The sequence below is a fragment of the Rhamphochromis longiceps genome, linkage group LG3 (assembly GCF_057381845.1).
Source record: "Rhamphochromis longiceps isolate RC_006_pf linkage group LG3, R_longiceps_female_GT1.1, whole genome shotgun sequence".
NCBI classification, from domain to species: domain Eukaryota; kingdom Metazoa; phylum Chordata; class Actinopteri; order Cichliformes; family Cichlidae; genus Rhamphochromis; species Rhamphochromis longiceps.
Window position 1 is genome coordinate 13335370 of NC_140559.1, and position 15473 is coordinate 13350842.

General features: G+C 41.3%; 2 protein-coding genes across 3 annotated transcripts in view; one reads left to right on the forward strand and one right to left on the reverse strand.

Annotated features, from left to right (window-relative positions):
• LOC146672994 (NLR family CARD domain-containing protein 3-like) overlaps nt 1-15473 on the reverse strand; it is a 172171-nt gene that overhangs the window by 104774 nt on the left and 51924 nt on the right. The window lies entirely within an intron of this gene.
• The window catches only part of LOC146672997 (protein NLRC3-like), a 151130-nt gene continuing 147365 nt past the window's right edge, over nt 11709-15473 (forward strand). For both annotated transcript variants that reach the window (XM_085401399.1, XM_085401401.1), the window contains exons 1-2: nt 11709-11812; nt 13373-13611. In XM_085401399.1, coding sequence (XP_085257525.1) covers nt 11724-11812; nt 13373-13611 — 328 coding nt within the window. In that variant the 5' untranslated portion in view covers nt 11709-11723. The remainder of the gene's footprint in view (nt 11813-13372; nt 13612-15473) is intronic.

The following is a 15473-nucleotide window of genomic DNA, read 5'->3' on the forward strand; positions in this document are numbered from 1 at the left end:
AAATTTATTCATAACACACGTGAAAAGACCCAGGAAAACCAGTAAACGATAAAAACGATAACAAAATAACGCTGAAAACCGATAAAATCCCTGAAAACTATACATTTCACACCTGAGCCTCAACTCTCGTGGCCCGGTACCAAACAACTCACGGACCGGTACCGGTCCAAGGCCCGGGGGTTGGGGACCGCTGATCTAGAGAAATGTAAATCGCCGCTTGATTAATTCATTTGCTTAACTTGTTTTAAACCGTAAACAAGGCGCGAATAGGACACCGGAAACAAAGGAGTTTTATTTCAGGAGTTTCCGCACCAGAAGTAGCATATGCCTCTCCTCTGCTCTTCTCCCTGTACACCAACTGCTGCACCTCCACCCACCAGTCTGTCAAGCTAATCAAGTTTGCAGATGACACCACCGTTATTGGACTCATCTCGGACGGGGATGAGTCTGCCTACAGGAGGGAGGTTGAACGTCTGGTGTCCTGGTGCAGCCACAACAACCTGGTGCTGAATGCCCAGAAGACAGTGGAGATTATTGTGGACTTCAGGAAGCACACAGCCCCACTCCCCCCCATCATCCTGACTGACACCCCCATCACCTCTGTGGACTCATTCCGCTTCCTGGGTACCACCATCACCCAGGACCTGAAGTGGGAGCCCACCATCACCTCCGTCATCAAGAAAGCCCAGCAGAGGATGTACTTCCTGAGGCAGCTGAAGAAATTCAACCTGCCAACACGGACGATGATGCAGTTCTACACCGCAATCATCGAGTCCATCCTCACCTCCTCCATCACTGTGTGGTACGCTGGAGCCACTATCAGGAACAAACAGAGACTGCAGCGTGTTGTGCGCTCTGCTGAGAAGGTGATTGGCTGCAGACTCCCATCTCTGCAGGACCTGTACACCTCCAGGACATTGCGGCGTGCAGCTCGGATCTCAGCTGACCCTTCTCACCCTGGACACAGTCTGTTTGACCTGCTCCCCTCAGGCAGGAGGCTCCGGTCCATTCGCACCAGAACCTCTCGCCATAAGAACAGTTTCTTCCCCTCTGCTGTTGGACACATGAACAATAACCGTATGACTGTTCCCACCACTAACACATGACCCTACGCTGTGTCACTGCATCATTCCATGTTTGGCACTGATCACCACCTGCACTCATGTATATATCTTCTACGTAGCACTCTTAATTCTTATTCTCATGTATATATCTCATGTATATATCTTTCTACGTAGCACTTTTAATTCTTATTCTTACTTTTATTTTTTCATGTCTATTTAAGCGCAACTTATGACACTATGTTTGCACTGAAGCACCGCAGCAATTTCCTGATGTTGTAAACATTTGGCAATAAACCCCTTTCTGATTCTGATTCTGATGCTAGCGTGCACATAGTCTATAAGCAACATCTTAACATAACAACTTAGGAACCATGGCATACACACAGAAAAAAGATACAAAAACAGACAAAAACTAAGAATGCTGGGTAGGGATGGGTATCGAAAACCGGTTCTTGTTGAGAACCGGTTCTTGTTGAGAACCGGTTCCCACTGTTTCAATTCCTTGGAATCGTTTGCCACTTTTAAAAACGATTCCCTTATCGATTCCAGTCGCCCCGAATGACGTCATCACGTTGAGTAGCGTCTTTTACCCAGTAGGAAACACGGCGCCTGAGCGGCACAAACGCTCAAAAGTTTGGTTACACTTTATGAGAAAGGATGACAACAGGGCAACGTGCAATACTTGCAAAGTAGAGATTTCATCAGAGGGAGGAAACACTACGAACATGCAAAAGCATTTGCTCAAAAAACACGCGATTGCTTTCAACGAATGTCGTGTTTTTGATCCGCTCCGGACTAGCGAAGCTCAACCCAGCAGCAGCGGTAGCGTTTCCACGTCCTCTCCCGTTAATACTGCAGGTAACTAATCAATTAGCATTGCATATTATGTTAGCGCGATTTACCTTATTACAAAACCTGCTATTACTGTGCGTTGCATTTAGTGACCATGATGAGACAGACAGAGTCTGGCTCAGATGCTGGCAGTTCTCGCTGCAGTCTACCGGTAGCGTCTCCTTTCAGGCCTGGATAGACGAATGTCACCGAGCAGTGACTAAGTTTGTGGTCAAAGGCTTGCACCCATTTGCCACAGCAGATGCCCCCGATTTCACTTTGGTAAGTGAATGTGTTTAATTGTAGGCAGGACATTACTGGATATTCTTGTGTAATTGCTACAGAATAATTTATGTTAAACTTTGTTATTGCTACAGGAGAATATTTATTTTATTATTTTACATATACATTTTTTTTCCTGGGGACCCTGTGACACCCCATTGAAGAGCCGTAGGCTGGATCTCTTAAGATCTCACTGTTGGGTTTGTAAGGCCATGTTACTCCTAAATTTCTATCTTGTTCAAAGAGAAGATATAAAACACAGTTCTAAGCTAATCGACCTTAGTGTTCTCCTTTTTAAAAAAAAAGAATCGATAAGAGAATCGATAAGGAATCGAATCGTTAAACAGAATCGAAAATGGAATCGGAATCGTTAAAATCTTATCAATACCCATCCCTAATGCTGGGTCAACATGACCCAGGATCATGACAGATTGATTGTTTGGCTTTGGAAAAATATATTTCCTTAGAATTTATGATTCACTCAGTACTCTTGAGAAAAGTGAAAAGGGATTCAAATGTTATATTTCTCAGTATCTGTAAGCAGCGGTCCCTCGTTTATCGCGGGTGTTATGTTCTAAAAATAACCAGCGATAGGTGAAATCAAGTAGCCAATTTTATTTTTTGACAGTGCAAAACGTTTCGTCGACATACAGCACTGCACTTCAGAGTCACACTGCTAGCAATCGATGCAGCGATTCTGTACTGTACAGGAGAGACGTCACGGAGGAAATCGTCTGCAGCGATCAGGACGCAGGACACAATGTGACGTAAAAATAAGCATGCAAACTTGCACTAAAAAAATCTGTGAAACAGCGAGGTGAAAGGTGAACCACGTTATAGCGAGGGACCGCTGTAATTTTGAAGTTAAGTCACAACATACCCTTCGTACATACAATGTATAGAAACCGTTACCAGCAATCATTCATTTTTTGTGTGGCTTTTTTTCACGATTTGTTAACATGCTGTGTAGGTGTGTACTTGACTAGCTGATATTACGGTGGCCCTGAGAGGCCAAATGGACTGCAACTTCAGAAAACACTTGCAAAAAGAAAAATGCTGCAAAGAGGAAAACGCTGCACTGCAACTTCAAGAAAAACGCTGCAAAAAGAAAAGCGCTGCAAAAAGAAAAGCGCTGCAAAAGCACAGCGGAAATAGGAAAAAAGACAACGAAAATGTTCCTTGTGGAGACAATAACCCGACGGACCAGCTGCACGAACCAAAACATGCTAACCAGTGCGCTAGGACTGGGACATGCTTCAAAGAAGTGGAATGTGTTGTAATCTCATGATTCTAATAATACTACAGATATCTGGAATATACATTCAAAGGTAATTCTAACAAAGATAATGTTTAATGTAGCCTTAGAAATGAAGCTTTCTGTTGTCTTTTTTCCTATTTCCGTTGTGCTTTGTGTGCTTTTGCAGCGTTTTTCTTTTTGTAGCGTTTTTCTTTTTGCAGCATTTTAAGCACAAGTATTTATGAAGCTGATAAGATGGTTCAAGATACTGAGCTTTTGAAAATGGTCTTAAATCATCTCCTGCTGAGTTGCTTGGATTTCACTTGTAAACAATGTTCCCTCTAAGCTGCGTGTGTGCGCAATTGCTCACTGCTAGCACACAGAAAATCTGCGTTGTGCACAGAAATGTGCTGAATGTGCTGGACCAGCACCAGAGAGATGGAGGAGGTGCCACAAGCAAGACCTAGGTTTGTATTTCCAGCTGATGGCTGCCATGTCACTAAGATGTATTCAGAAAGATGCAAACAATCCTGTTAATAAAGATCTAACAAGTAATATCTAAAAAATGCACTACTAACAGAATACTTGCCTCTTTAAAAATATTCATGGTGCTGGGGTTTCTCCTCCAGGGCAGACACCTCAGCAGATAGCTGAGAGTTACAGACTCTCTCCCAGACCACAGACTCATAAAACAAGTCAGAGCTTTATATAAAAAAAGAAAGTTGTGTTTTCAAAATTGGAGTTCAAGTTATTTTTACTTCCAATAGTGTTAACATACTGCACAGGTCACGAACAAGTTTTTTTGTAATTTTCATTGTAAGTGGGATAAAGCAGTTAAATTAAAAGTAGTCTAACATAAATGTAAATGTTGTAATTTGATTACTTTAATAAACCATGTAACTTGGATGGATTCAATGCTGGCGTGACCACAGTGCACACGTCTGCTGTTGTTCACAGTGGTCGAAGGGACCGCTCAGGGAGTTTGTGTGTTCGCTCAGACACACAAAAATTTAGAGGGAACATTGGTGGTGACAGGAAGTTTTAAAACAGAAAGTGACACCACTCAGAATAAACTGTTCAAACAAGTCAAAGACATTTCTACATCAGGGAATAAAGACGAGTTTACACATACTGACAGCTCTGCAGTTCAACACAAAAAACATGAGTCAGGTATGAAGCTGACCTTTGACCTCAAACGCAGAAACAAATGGTGCTGATAACATCACTGCCCTGGCACTGTACACTATGATCATAAATGTGCATTCATCACATTAATATCACCTCTCATCTGCTCTTGTAGAACTGCTTCATCCTTTTATTTTAGCTGGTGGCTCAAAAAATATAAAAACAAAATTCAAAGAGCTTGTAATAGCTATTGTTATTAACAAACTGCTTCAAGGCTAAATCAGCTGGTCTGATGCTTGTGGACATTAAAAGCTTACAATAAACAACATTTTTATAGGTCACAGGAGGTCAAAGGTCAGAGCTCCTGTGGGTCTGAGGGCGGCCTCAAGCTGGAGAAGGATGAAGGAGTCTGACCTGATCCAGTGTTTGACATGAACACATCACCACTGCTGTCAGTGAGCCTAACGACAGCCGTTAGCATCATTTCAGTGTTTCAGTCAATTAAAAACACTTCCTGTCACTCTGGTGGTTATAGTGACATCATGCACTTTGTGCTTTGACCTCCAGAGGGCGACAAATCAGCACAGACAGAGAGCTCCATTCAAACTTTGCTGCCATAAGTAATAATTCTTCAAATATAATCATTAGACAATCAGTTTAGTGCTGAAATATTCAAACTAAGAAGAGCAATGAAGTGATGACACATGTTTGTGTTTCAAACAGGAAAACCAGCAGAAATAAAATCTCCTGCCTGAGATTTGGGAGTTTCCGAGGTGCACCTGAATGTAGCACAGACAGTTTCTAACGATTCAGATTGTGGAGAGGGCCTCACACAACTTTATGGGTGTTTTCTTCCTGCTCAAACTTGACTTTTTCTGTCCTGAACTTCCCGTTTCTCCTAACTGATGCTGATAACTCTCTGTGAAGCGCCACGTGAAGGTAAGTGAAGCAAGCTGTAATGTTTTCCTGGTATCAGCTGTGTGCAGCTTAGTTCCAGCACTTAGTTCACGGTAATGGACTCGCACCTGGACCAACGAGGCCCAGTGTTAAACGCTCTTCCCCCTTTTATTGTTTGTGCAAATGAGTGTGATAATGTAACCGGTGTATCCCTGCGTTGTGTTTGACAATGAAAGATAAAAAGAAAGAAAGACCTACAAGTAATTAACTCATCCCACAGGGGAATTTGTAGAAAAGGGGTGCACGTTTATTTTTACATTAAACATCAAGTACAAACTTACATGGAACATATTTGAGACAAGATAAGAGAAAAACAACACAAAATTCGACATTCCTACCAAAGAAAGGTAAAAGAAAGGAAAGACTCCAAGTCATTAACTTGCTTGCTCCAGCTCCTACAACCAAATGCAAACAATAGGGAAGAACGTTAGCTCAACCCATCACAACTTCTAAACTAGCAGGAATTATTTATTCATGCTAGCAATGAGAGTGCCTATAACACATATGCAGCACATGTGTACTACACATTTACAGCATCTAGCAAAATCTGGCATAATAATTGTACTGAAAAGACAACCAGTAACATCGGGGTGGCTAAATACACATATAATGTGTATTTAGCCAGTGTTGTACAGTGTTGGAAAAGAAATGATACCAACCTCTCCCATGGGGGAATTGTAGAAAAGCGGAGAGGCCAAAGGGGTTTTATTGATGCTGCTCACAGACAAACATGAGCCTTTGGTCAGTTTTGCTACCATTGTTTTCCTGATGTGATGAATGTGCAGCTGGAAACATTTGGAGTTGTTGAGGATGGGTTGACACCAGAGATGGTGAAATCTGATTAATCGGATTACAGTAACACGTTACAAGTAATGTGTTACTGTAATCTGATTACTTTTTTCAAGTAATGAGTAACGTAAGGGATTACCATTGCAAAAACGGTACTTAGATTACTGTTACTTTCCCGTAGGAACGCTGCGTTACTAAAACCGTGATTTTTTTGCGACAATGTCTCACGACAGTGACGTAAGCGAGTGCGACGTTCGTGACAACAGCTGTGTGCACATCAACAGTGGATCATATATCGAGTGCGGGAGAGAGTATGAGTGTGCAGCGTTTAAAGCGTGGAAGTACTGACCTTACTTTGAGTTTGATTCCATAAAAAGTGACAAAAACATTAGTGTCCGCTGTGCGTGGGAAGAAAACTTCTTTTTACAGCGGAAAAAAACCCATAAACTTCCGAGCAAGCACCGAGTTAACCTCCGCCTACCCCACTCCTGCTTTACAGGTGAAAATAGAGCAACAGGACCGCTAGTCTTTGATTTTATTTATTTTCTGCTGTGTTTTACTTGCATCTATTTGAAAGACTGAGTGTAAACACTATACTAAACACTAAACTATTTTATTTTATGTGTTGGAATGTGTAGAAAACAGGTTTAAATGTTAAACTAATTTCTTCTAGTCAGAGAATGTTGCATATAATTACATTTTTGGTTGATGCATAAAGTTAGAAGATTAAAACTAATAAAACAAGTTAAAAAAAGAGACTTTTCCATTTGATTACATTTTGTGTGATGGATTATGCAGAAAAATTAGAATTGGCCTTTACATCAAATCAAAATCTATTTATTTTTAGCACATAAAAAATGGGCAGGAAGATGACCGTTGACCAGAACAGGAAGAAGAGAACAGCCTGAGGTTTCTCTGTTTTATACTTCCCCCACAACCTAGCCTGTATGACATCAGCACACATAGCAACAGCTTAGCAAACACACTTCCTGTTTTTTTTCTTGATTTTTTTCTCTGTGAGTCCTGATTTTGGGAGAAACATTAAAGAGTTAATGACTTTGACCACAGGAAGTTAAAGAGTCTACTTCCTCTGTCACCAAGCAGAAAACAGTAATGACCATACTCAATAAAACATAACGGTGACTAAGAAGTTCTTGAAATGATTTTCAGTAAAAAAAAACTAAAACCTTAAAAACCCCCAAAACCTGTTAAAAATGTAACTGTGTTTAACAGGAACATGGTCACTGAAGGCATCAAGCGATGCTGCTGTCTTCTGTGTCTATACAGTTTAAATAACTCTTCTTGAGTCACGTGATGTTCCTCTGTCTCTACATCTTTTTCTCTGACTGCAGCTGTGTTTGAATGAACTGGAATGTCCAATTCTCCAACACATTAACTCTGCTGATACTCTTTGAATCCTGGATCGGGAAGTAAAGAAAACAGAGTAACTTAGTGTATGCTGGTAAGTGCCAGGAGGATTGTCAGGATTTATACATCAGAGAAACCAAACCTCTGGAGAAGTGGTTGGCACAACACAGAAACGCTACCTTAGGCCAGGACTCTGCAGTCTATTTACACCTACACGGCAGTGGACAGTCTTTCAATGATGAGGATGTTCACATCCTGGACAGGGAGGAACGCTGGTTAGAGCGTGGAGTCAAAATGGAAAAAGGAAAGGCCATCTCTGAATCGAGGAGGGGGCCTAAGGGTACATCTGTCCCCATCTTACAATGCTGTGATTGCAGCCATTCCCCAACTCTATGTGAATGGTACTCATGGCCATTGATCAGTGGTCATGAGAACTTGCATATTAATGATCAAGGAAATGACCTGAGACTGAGGAAGTTACTTGGATGAGTGACGAAACATTTGTCCCGCTGAAAACGCTACGTCCAGATGAACAGAATCAACTTTTGGATGTCTAAGGAGCTTGGAAGGAAAAAAGGCATCTGGACATTTTAAGTTGCTTGAAGATGTTTCACCTCTCATCCGAGAAGCTTCTTCAGTTCTAGGGTAAAATGGTGGAGTCCTACATTTTGCCTTGTGTGGGTGTCCCCCCCAAAAGTGAGAATGGACCTCCTAATGAAACTCTACCTAATCACACAACCCGAGGTGTGAAAATGGGTGTATTTCACAATCAGCCAAGGGTTTGGGTGAGCTCATTGTGAAAACTAGCCCCACTCTATCATGTGATTTCCTGAGGTCAGATGGCCCAGGATTTAAGTGGGCATTAAGGCGTCTGGGAAGGGATCTCAAAACTGTCTTGATGCATTCTCAATCATTCAGGAAAGTAAATCTCCAAATGTTGATTCTGTTCATCTGCATTTTGTGGGAGAAGCGTTTCATCACTCATCCAAGTGACTTCTTCAGTCTCAGCCTGGCTGGGGGGCTTCCTCCTGCTGTGTGCCCGGCCTGAAGGCTGCAGTCTGTGACCGGCTCCCGGTGCAGACAGCTCCCTGTGATAGTGTTTCCTCACTTGGCTCATGTGTACCCAGCCCAATTTTACTCTTTAAGTGTGTGTGTGTGTGTGTGTGTGGGGGGGGGGGGGGGGGGGGGGGGGATGTGTGTGTATGCATCCATGATCATTTATGTTAATGAGAGTGTGGGGAGTGAGTTGGATAAAGCACTTTGTGCTACATTTTTGTATGAAAAGTGCTTTATAAATATAGATTGATTGATTTTGGAGACCGAAGAAGTCACTTGGATGAGTGACAAAACGTTTTTCCCACAAAACGCTACGTCCAGATGAACAGAATCAACATTTGGAGATCTCAAAACTGGATTACTGGATTCTCTGACAGTTGGTGCCGTAACTTCCACTAAATCAAATATGTGTGACTAAGTGGTCAGAGAGGTTAGATTAAAAAATAATAAAAAGACAATGCCACCAAGGGGGATTTCACCCCCAGGAAATATATTTATTTTTTTAAAAAGGGGGATAAAAGCAAATAAAAAGTTCAAGGATGCACCCTGAGGCAGGTTAGCTCAAATAATAACACAGTTTTATAACACAGAGGGATTAATAAATTTTTATCTAATCTAATGTAATCTGAATAAAATAATGAATAAAACAATAAGAAAACTGAATGCAGCGTTGTTGTTGACAGTGTCCTAAATTACAATAAAACAATCACTGAACTAGGACTTAGCAGCAGCTGTGGATCCAAAAGAAAATCACACGGAAAGGGAACAAACACTATAGCCTGCACCTAGTGCTGTACAAAGGAAAGTGTGAAGACGACCAACCACCTATGGTCCCAGGGCAACTGGAGCGTCTTCCGTTCACAAAAAAATATAAAAGCATGGGACAACACGCTAAAAGAATAAAATGACACTGAGCCACAAGCTCGCTACAGATCATAAAAAAAAGAAATAAAAAAACTTTAATCTATAATAAAACAAACCGCGCACATGCACATGCATACGAAACTTGCACCCCACGAGTCCAACCAAGCTTTTACTGGCTATAATTGTTCAAGCCTCGATCATAGTCCGGTGCAGCTCCCCGCAAACTGGGAGAAGCAAGCGGAGGCAATATTTGATGATATGCGGCGGAAGATCACTCTAGCCAGCCACAGAAACAGGAGTGCAGACAATAGTTCAGAATTGGCTAAATAAAACCAAAACAAATCCAAAGCCCCAACAAGGTGAGGCAGAACAACAGGAGCAAAACAGCAACACAGTTCACAATAAATGAAACTGGAAACACGACAGCAGCTCCACTGAGGAGGAGCCCTGAAACAGTGACTAGGCAGGTGTCTCCCATAATTCAGATTAAACATGTAATCTGCTGTGAACTATAGTAAATAAGTTAAAAAAATATAGATGAGATGAAACCGTGATTCACATATTCTCATGTTTTAATGTTATGTATTTTCTTCTATTTGATCTCAAAAAGCTCCTAAAACAGTCAGTGATCACTGTTGACCTCCCTCGGCTTTTATTACCGCTAATCATTTATTTAAGCTCAGTTTTTAAAACCTTAGGATGTAACTACAGCCCAGCCCATGCAGCAGTATATGAATGACTAACCTCGTATTGTGGATGGATTATCTCAGTTGTTCTCCTGGCTGAAGTTTGGTCCTTTTACAGCATCCTGCCATGCGATTACATTTGTTCCTGACCACCGAAAACACTCACGGTAACTTTTATCGAGTGGAAAAAAAGTTAGCTTGTTTATATTATGCTAACATAGCTGTGTCGCTAGCGGTCACGTAGCACATCATTATATACCAGCTAGCCCAACTTCAGTAACCCTACAAACGTCACTGCTGTTTAGTTTTCTGTCTTCATTTATGCTGGAAGTGATAGCAGAGCTGTACGTTTTAATTTGTTTCCAAAACCCCGCAGTCAGGACATGCTATATTGTAGTTAGATAGAAGCTAGCGAGCTAACTCCCTGCTAACTTCTAACTCCGTTAAATGTCATAAATTCTGTTTTCATTGATGCCTGGATGTTAAACTCAATTGTTACACCTGGTAGAGCAGAACGCTGATCATTTTATTAAAGATGAAAGACTTTAGACAGTTTTTCAACTCTCAGTAATGCCATAGTGATCGTTTGATATATGGACCTGCAGCGGAGTTTAGACCCAGACACGGCTAGTGACGTCAGACTGAACAACCGGATAGGGCTTTGGAGCGTGATGTCACGTGGAAAGGATTTTGGCCCGATCCGCCATTTTGGGGGTCTAGCGCAAGTGAAAAGGGAGCGAAGGCACACACAACAGCCATGGTTCGTATTTGCTGTGTGGTCGGCTGCAATGTTCGATCGCACGACCAGCAAGAAAATAAGCTTGAAAATGGTTTATCTTTTCATTCTTTCCCAACCTGGAAGCAACATGAGGCAGCTCGTGTATCGATGTTAGCAAACCATGATACTAACCGCGAGACACGTTACATACAGCTTTGTGTGAGAGAAATGAAGGAGAAAATGTTTTGTTAGTCATTCATTTTTGTTCTGACATCACTTTGATTAGTTGAGTATCTGAGGCTGAGACCACAGGACTGTAAAACATGATTGTTGGGCTTCATTTCTGTGCTGAACAGTCATTTAAGATTAGTTAGTAAATAACAATTAGTTAGTTAATGTTGTTCATGAGACTATATATATATATATATATATATATATATATATATATATATATATATATATGAGAGATTACTAAATGGTTCTCATTTCCAGTAAATCCATGTGTGTCAGTGAATGCATCGTTTGTGCTTCAGGCTCCATCTAGTGGACTGATAGCAGAGCAGCTGATGGCAGCTTCCTCTGCCTCACACTGCTGTCTGACTGCATCCAGCTGACACTGAGATGAAGCAGGAAAGCAGCAGCTGATATTTGGACAGCACAGTGATGGAAAGCAGGATTACAGTTGATGTGCATGTGAATGATTTGTATTTCCTCTGCAGGTAGAAAGTGTGTGTGAGCTGAGCAGCATGGATCATTGTGAGGACAGAGAGGAGGGAGCCCCTCCCTCTAAAAGAACTCTGTGTGGGGAACATGAGAGCCAGACCAAAGCTCAGAGGTGAGATGACCATCTCTAACTGTCCATGACTCTTCTCCATGTCACAGCTCAGCACTCACATCACTGCTCCATCATTATTCACAGGAAGAAACGAGGAACTAAACATAAACATGAACCTGGACCTTATTGAACCCAGATTCTTTTGTCCCCATGATAGAACAGAGAAAACCGACTCATAGTGGTCAAACATTTATAATTGTTTATTTAATTATCTTCCGGAAGAGAGAGCCCTGCACACCCCAAAGGCAGCCGCAGGATCTCTAACATTTGAATCATAAACTGTGTCTCATATAGGTATTATCTCCTGCAAAGAGGTAATGTGTGTGTAAATGTTGTTGTGAATAAATCCTCTATCATGTTTAATGTCAGCTCAGCTGTGTTTCACACACATTTCTATGTTCATATGTGTGTGTTGGAGTGTTTCCACGAACACAGCAGTCAGAGTGTAAAGGGTGGATGTTGTAGGAGGTGTTTCTGTAGTGAAGAGGCTGAGTAGGACACCTGCAGATGCTCCAGCAGGTGTCTCCTTTGTGCTTTGCTTCAAACACAGTGTAGGGAGGAACTTCCACTCAGATGTCTCAGGTGGTGCTGGATAGACGAGGATGAATAGTTTGAGCGTCAGACATTTCCAACTGAAACCAGAAAAAAGATGTTCTGAGTTATTGGGATTTGTGTGAAACTTGTGTGTTTTAGAGCGAGTGGTCAGCTCCAGCCTGTGAGTGGCCTAAGTTTAAGCTCAGCTAATACTTGTGTTTGTCTGCTCTGACAGAGGAGAACTAGCTCATTAGATTCAACGGGAACCTGAGAATATCTCCAAGGAACAGAGTTAACCCATCATCAGATGATTATATTGTAAATGTTGTTATAATGATTTCCTTGGTACCAGATTCCTGATTTAGAAACCTCACGTTAAACATCCTCGGGTATAACTCTTTAACAGCAGTGTTAGGATTAAAGTTACATGTCACACTTATTTCTGCACAATTCTCTTTTAATGATTCTTTGGTTTTTTGGGGTTAGTTCTTATTGTATCAGGTCTTATTGTTGATTCTTTATTATTCAGTTTGTGATGTTATTCCCATCACAGAACAATCCATCCAGGAAAAAAAAATGTAAAACCTAAATAATCCAGATCAAACAGTTAATCAGCTGTGCAATATACAGTGGAACCCCGACTTAAGAATACCCGTTTCACAAAAAATTCAAGTTACGAAGGCACTGAACCCTCGGGAACGAATTAATTTCGTAAGTCGGGGTTCCACTGTACTACATTTCTTTAGTAAAATTCTTGCAGAAACTTGTAAATGCCAACTAGTCGTAAATTCTCTAATATTTAATAATTTTTTCCCCTCCTTTTGTCTTTTATTATTACCACTGGTAATTTCTGTTATTCTCTCCTTAATATAACTGCACACTCTCTCTCTGCTCATGTAGAGCTGAGGGGCACGAGCCAAAGAATTTCATTATGGATCTGTACATGACAATAAAACTTGAAACTAAATTAGTAAAATGTAGATGTGATAGAGACTGTGACTGTTCACATGATTTCATGTTTAACAGATCAAAGATGGAGAAGCCCTCACCAGTGCAGCTGCTGGAAATGTTGAAGAATTTGGGAGAAGAGGAGCTGAAGATTTTCCACTTTTACCTGCAGTATGAACCTGGAGCTGACTTCCCTAAAATCTATAAGTTCCAGCTGGAGAACGCAGACAGACTGAAAACAGTAGACGTGATGGTGCAGGTGTATTCAGACCATGTGATGGAGGTGGCGAGGTCGATTTTAGGGAGGCTGAAAGGAGGTCAGTAAGAGAAAAATGAAACATTAAACACTGCTGACACAATCAGAACCAGAAAGGATTTATTACCTAAAGTTGAGCAGGTTTACAAGATTAGGAAATTGCTGCAGTACTTAGTGCAAAACATGCTGTAAGACAAACACTTAAATAAAATTTAAAAGTGCTGAGATTGATATATACAGTGGAAAGCAAAAGTTTGGGCAACCTTGTTAATAGTCATTATTTTCCTGTATAAATCGTTGGTTGTTCCAATAAAAAATGTCAGTTAAATATATCATATAGGAGACACACACAGTGGTATTTGAGAAGTGAAATGAAGTTTATTGGATTTACAAAAAGTGTGCAAGAATTGTTTAAACAAAATCAGGCAGGTGCATAAATTTGGGCACTGTTGTCATTTTATTGATTCCAAAACCTTTAGAACTGATTATTGGAACTGAAATTGGCTTGGTAAGCTCAGTGACCCCTGACCTACATGCACATGTGAATACAATAATGAGAAAGAGTATTTAAGGAGGTCAATTGTAAGTTTCCCTCCTCTTTTAGTTTTCTCTGAAGAGCAGCAACATGGGGGTCTCAAGACAACTCAAATGACCTGAAGACAAAGATTGTTCACCATCATGGTTTAGGGAAGGACACAGAAAGCTGTCTCAGAGATTTAAGCTGTCTGTTTCCACTGTTAGGAACATATTGAGAAAATAGAAGTCCACAGACTCAGTTCAAGTTAAGGCTCGAAGTGTCAGGCCAAGAAAAATCTCGGATAGACAGAAGCGACGAAGGGTGAGAACAGTCAGAGTCGACCCACAGACCAGCACCAAAGACCTACAACATCATGTTGCAGCAGATGGAGTCGCTGTGCATCGTTCAACCATTCGGCGCACTTTACACAAGGAGATGCTGTATGCGAGAGTGATGCAGGGGAAGCCTTTTCTCCGTCCACAGCACAAACAGAGACACTTGAGGTTTGCTAAAGCACATTTGGACAAGCCAGCTTCATTCTGGAATAAGGTGCTGTGGTCTGAGGAAACTAAAATTGAGTTATCTGGGCATAACAAGGGGTGTTATGTCATGGAGGAAAAAGAACACAGCAGTCCAAGAAAAACACCTGCTACCTACAGTTTAATGTGGTGATGGTTCCATCATGCTGTGTGGCCAGTGCAGGGACTGGGAATCTTGTCAAAGTTGAAGGACACATGGATACCACTCAGTATCAGCAGATTCTAGAGACCAATGTCCAGGAATCAGTGACAAAGCTGAAGCTGCGCCAGAGATGCATCTTTCAACAAGACAATGACCCCAAAAACTGCTCAAAATCCACTAAGGCATTCATGCAGAAGAACAAGTACGTTCTGGAACGGCCATCTCAGTCCCCAGACCTGAATATTACTGAAAATCTGTGGTGTGAGTTAAAGAGAGCTGTCCATGCTCGGAAGCTATCAAACCTGAATGAACTAGAGATGTTTTGTAAAGAGGAATGGTCCAAAATATCTTCAACCACAATCCAGAATCTCATTGGAACCTACAGGAAGCGTTTAGAGGCTGTAATTTCTGCAAAAGACGGATCTACTAAATATTGATTTCATTTCTTTTTTTGTGGGGCCCAAATTTATGCACCTGCCTGATTTTGTTTAAGCAATTATTGCACACTTTCTGTAAATCCAATAACCTTCATTTCACTTCTCAAATACAGTGGAACCCCAACTTACGAATATCCCATCTAACGAAAAATTCAAGTTAAGAAGGCACTTAACGGCAATATTTCTGCCCGTGTTATGAGCAAATGCCCGCATAACGAAATCCTCTGGCTCTGATTGGCTGAGCCCAGAATGCCTTCCGAATCATGTGACAACCCCTTTGCTTTTGTA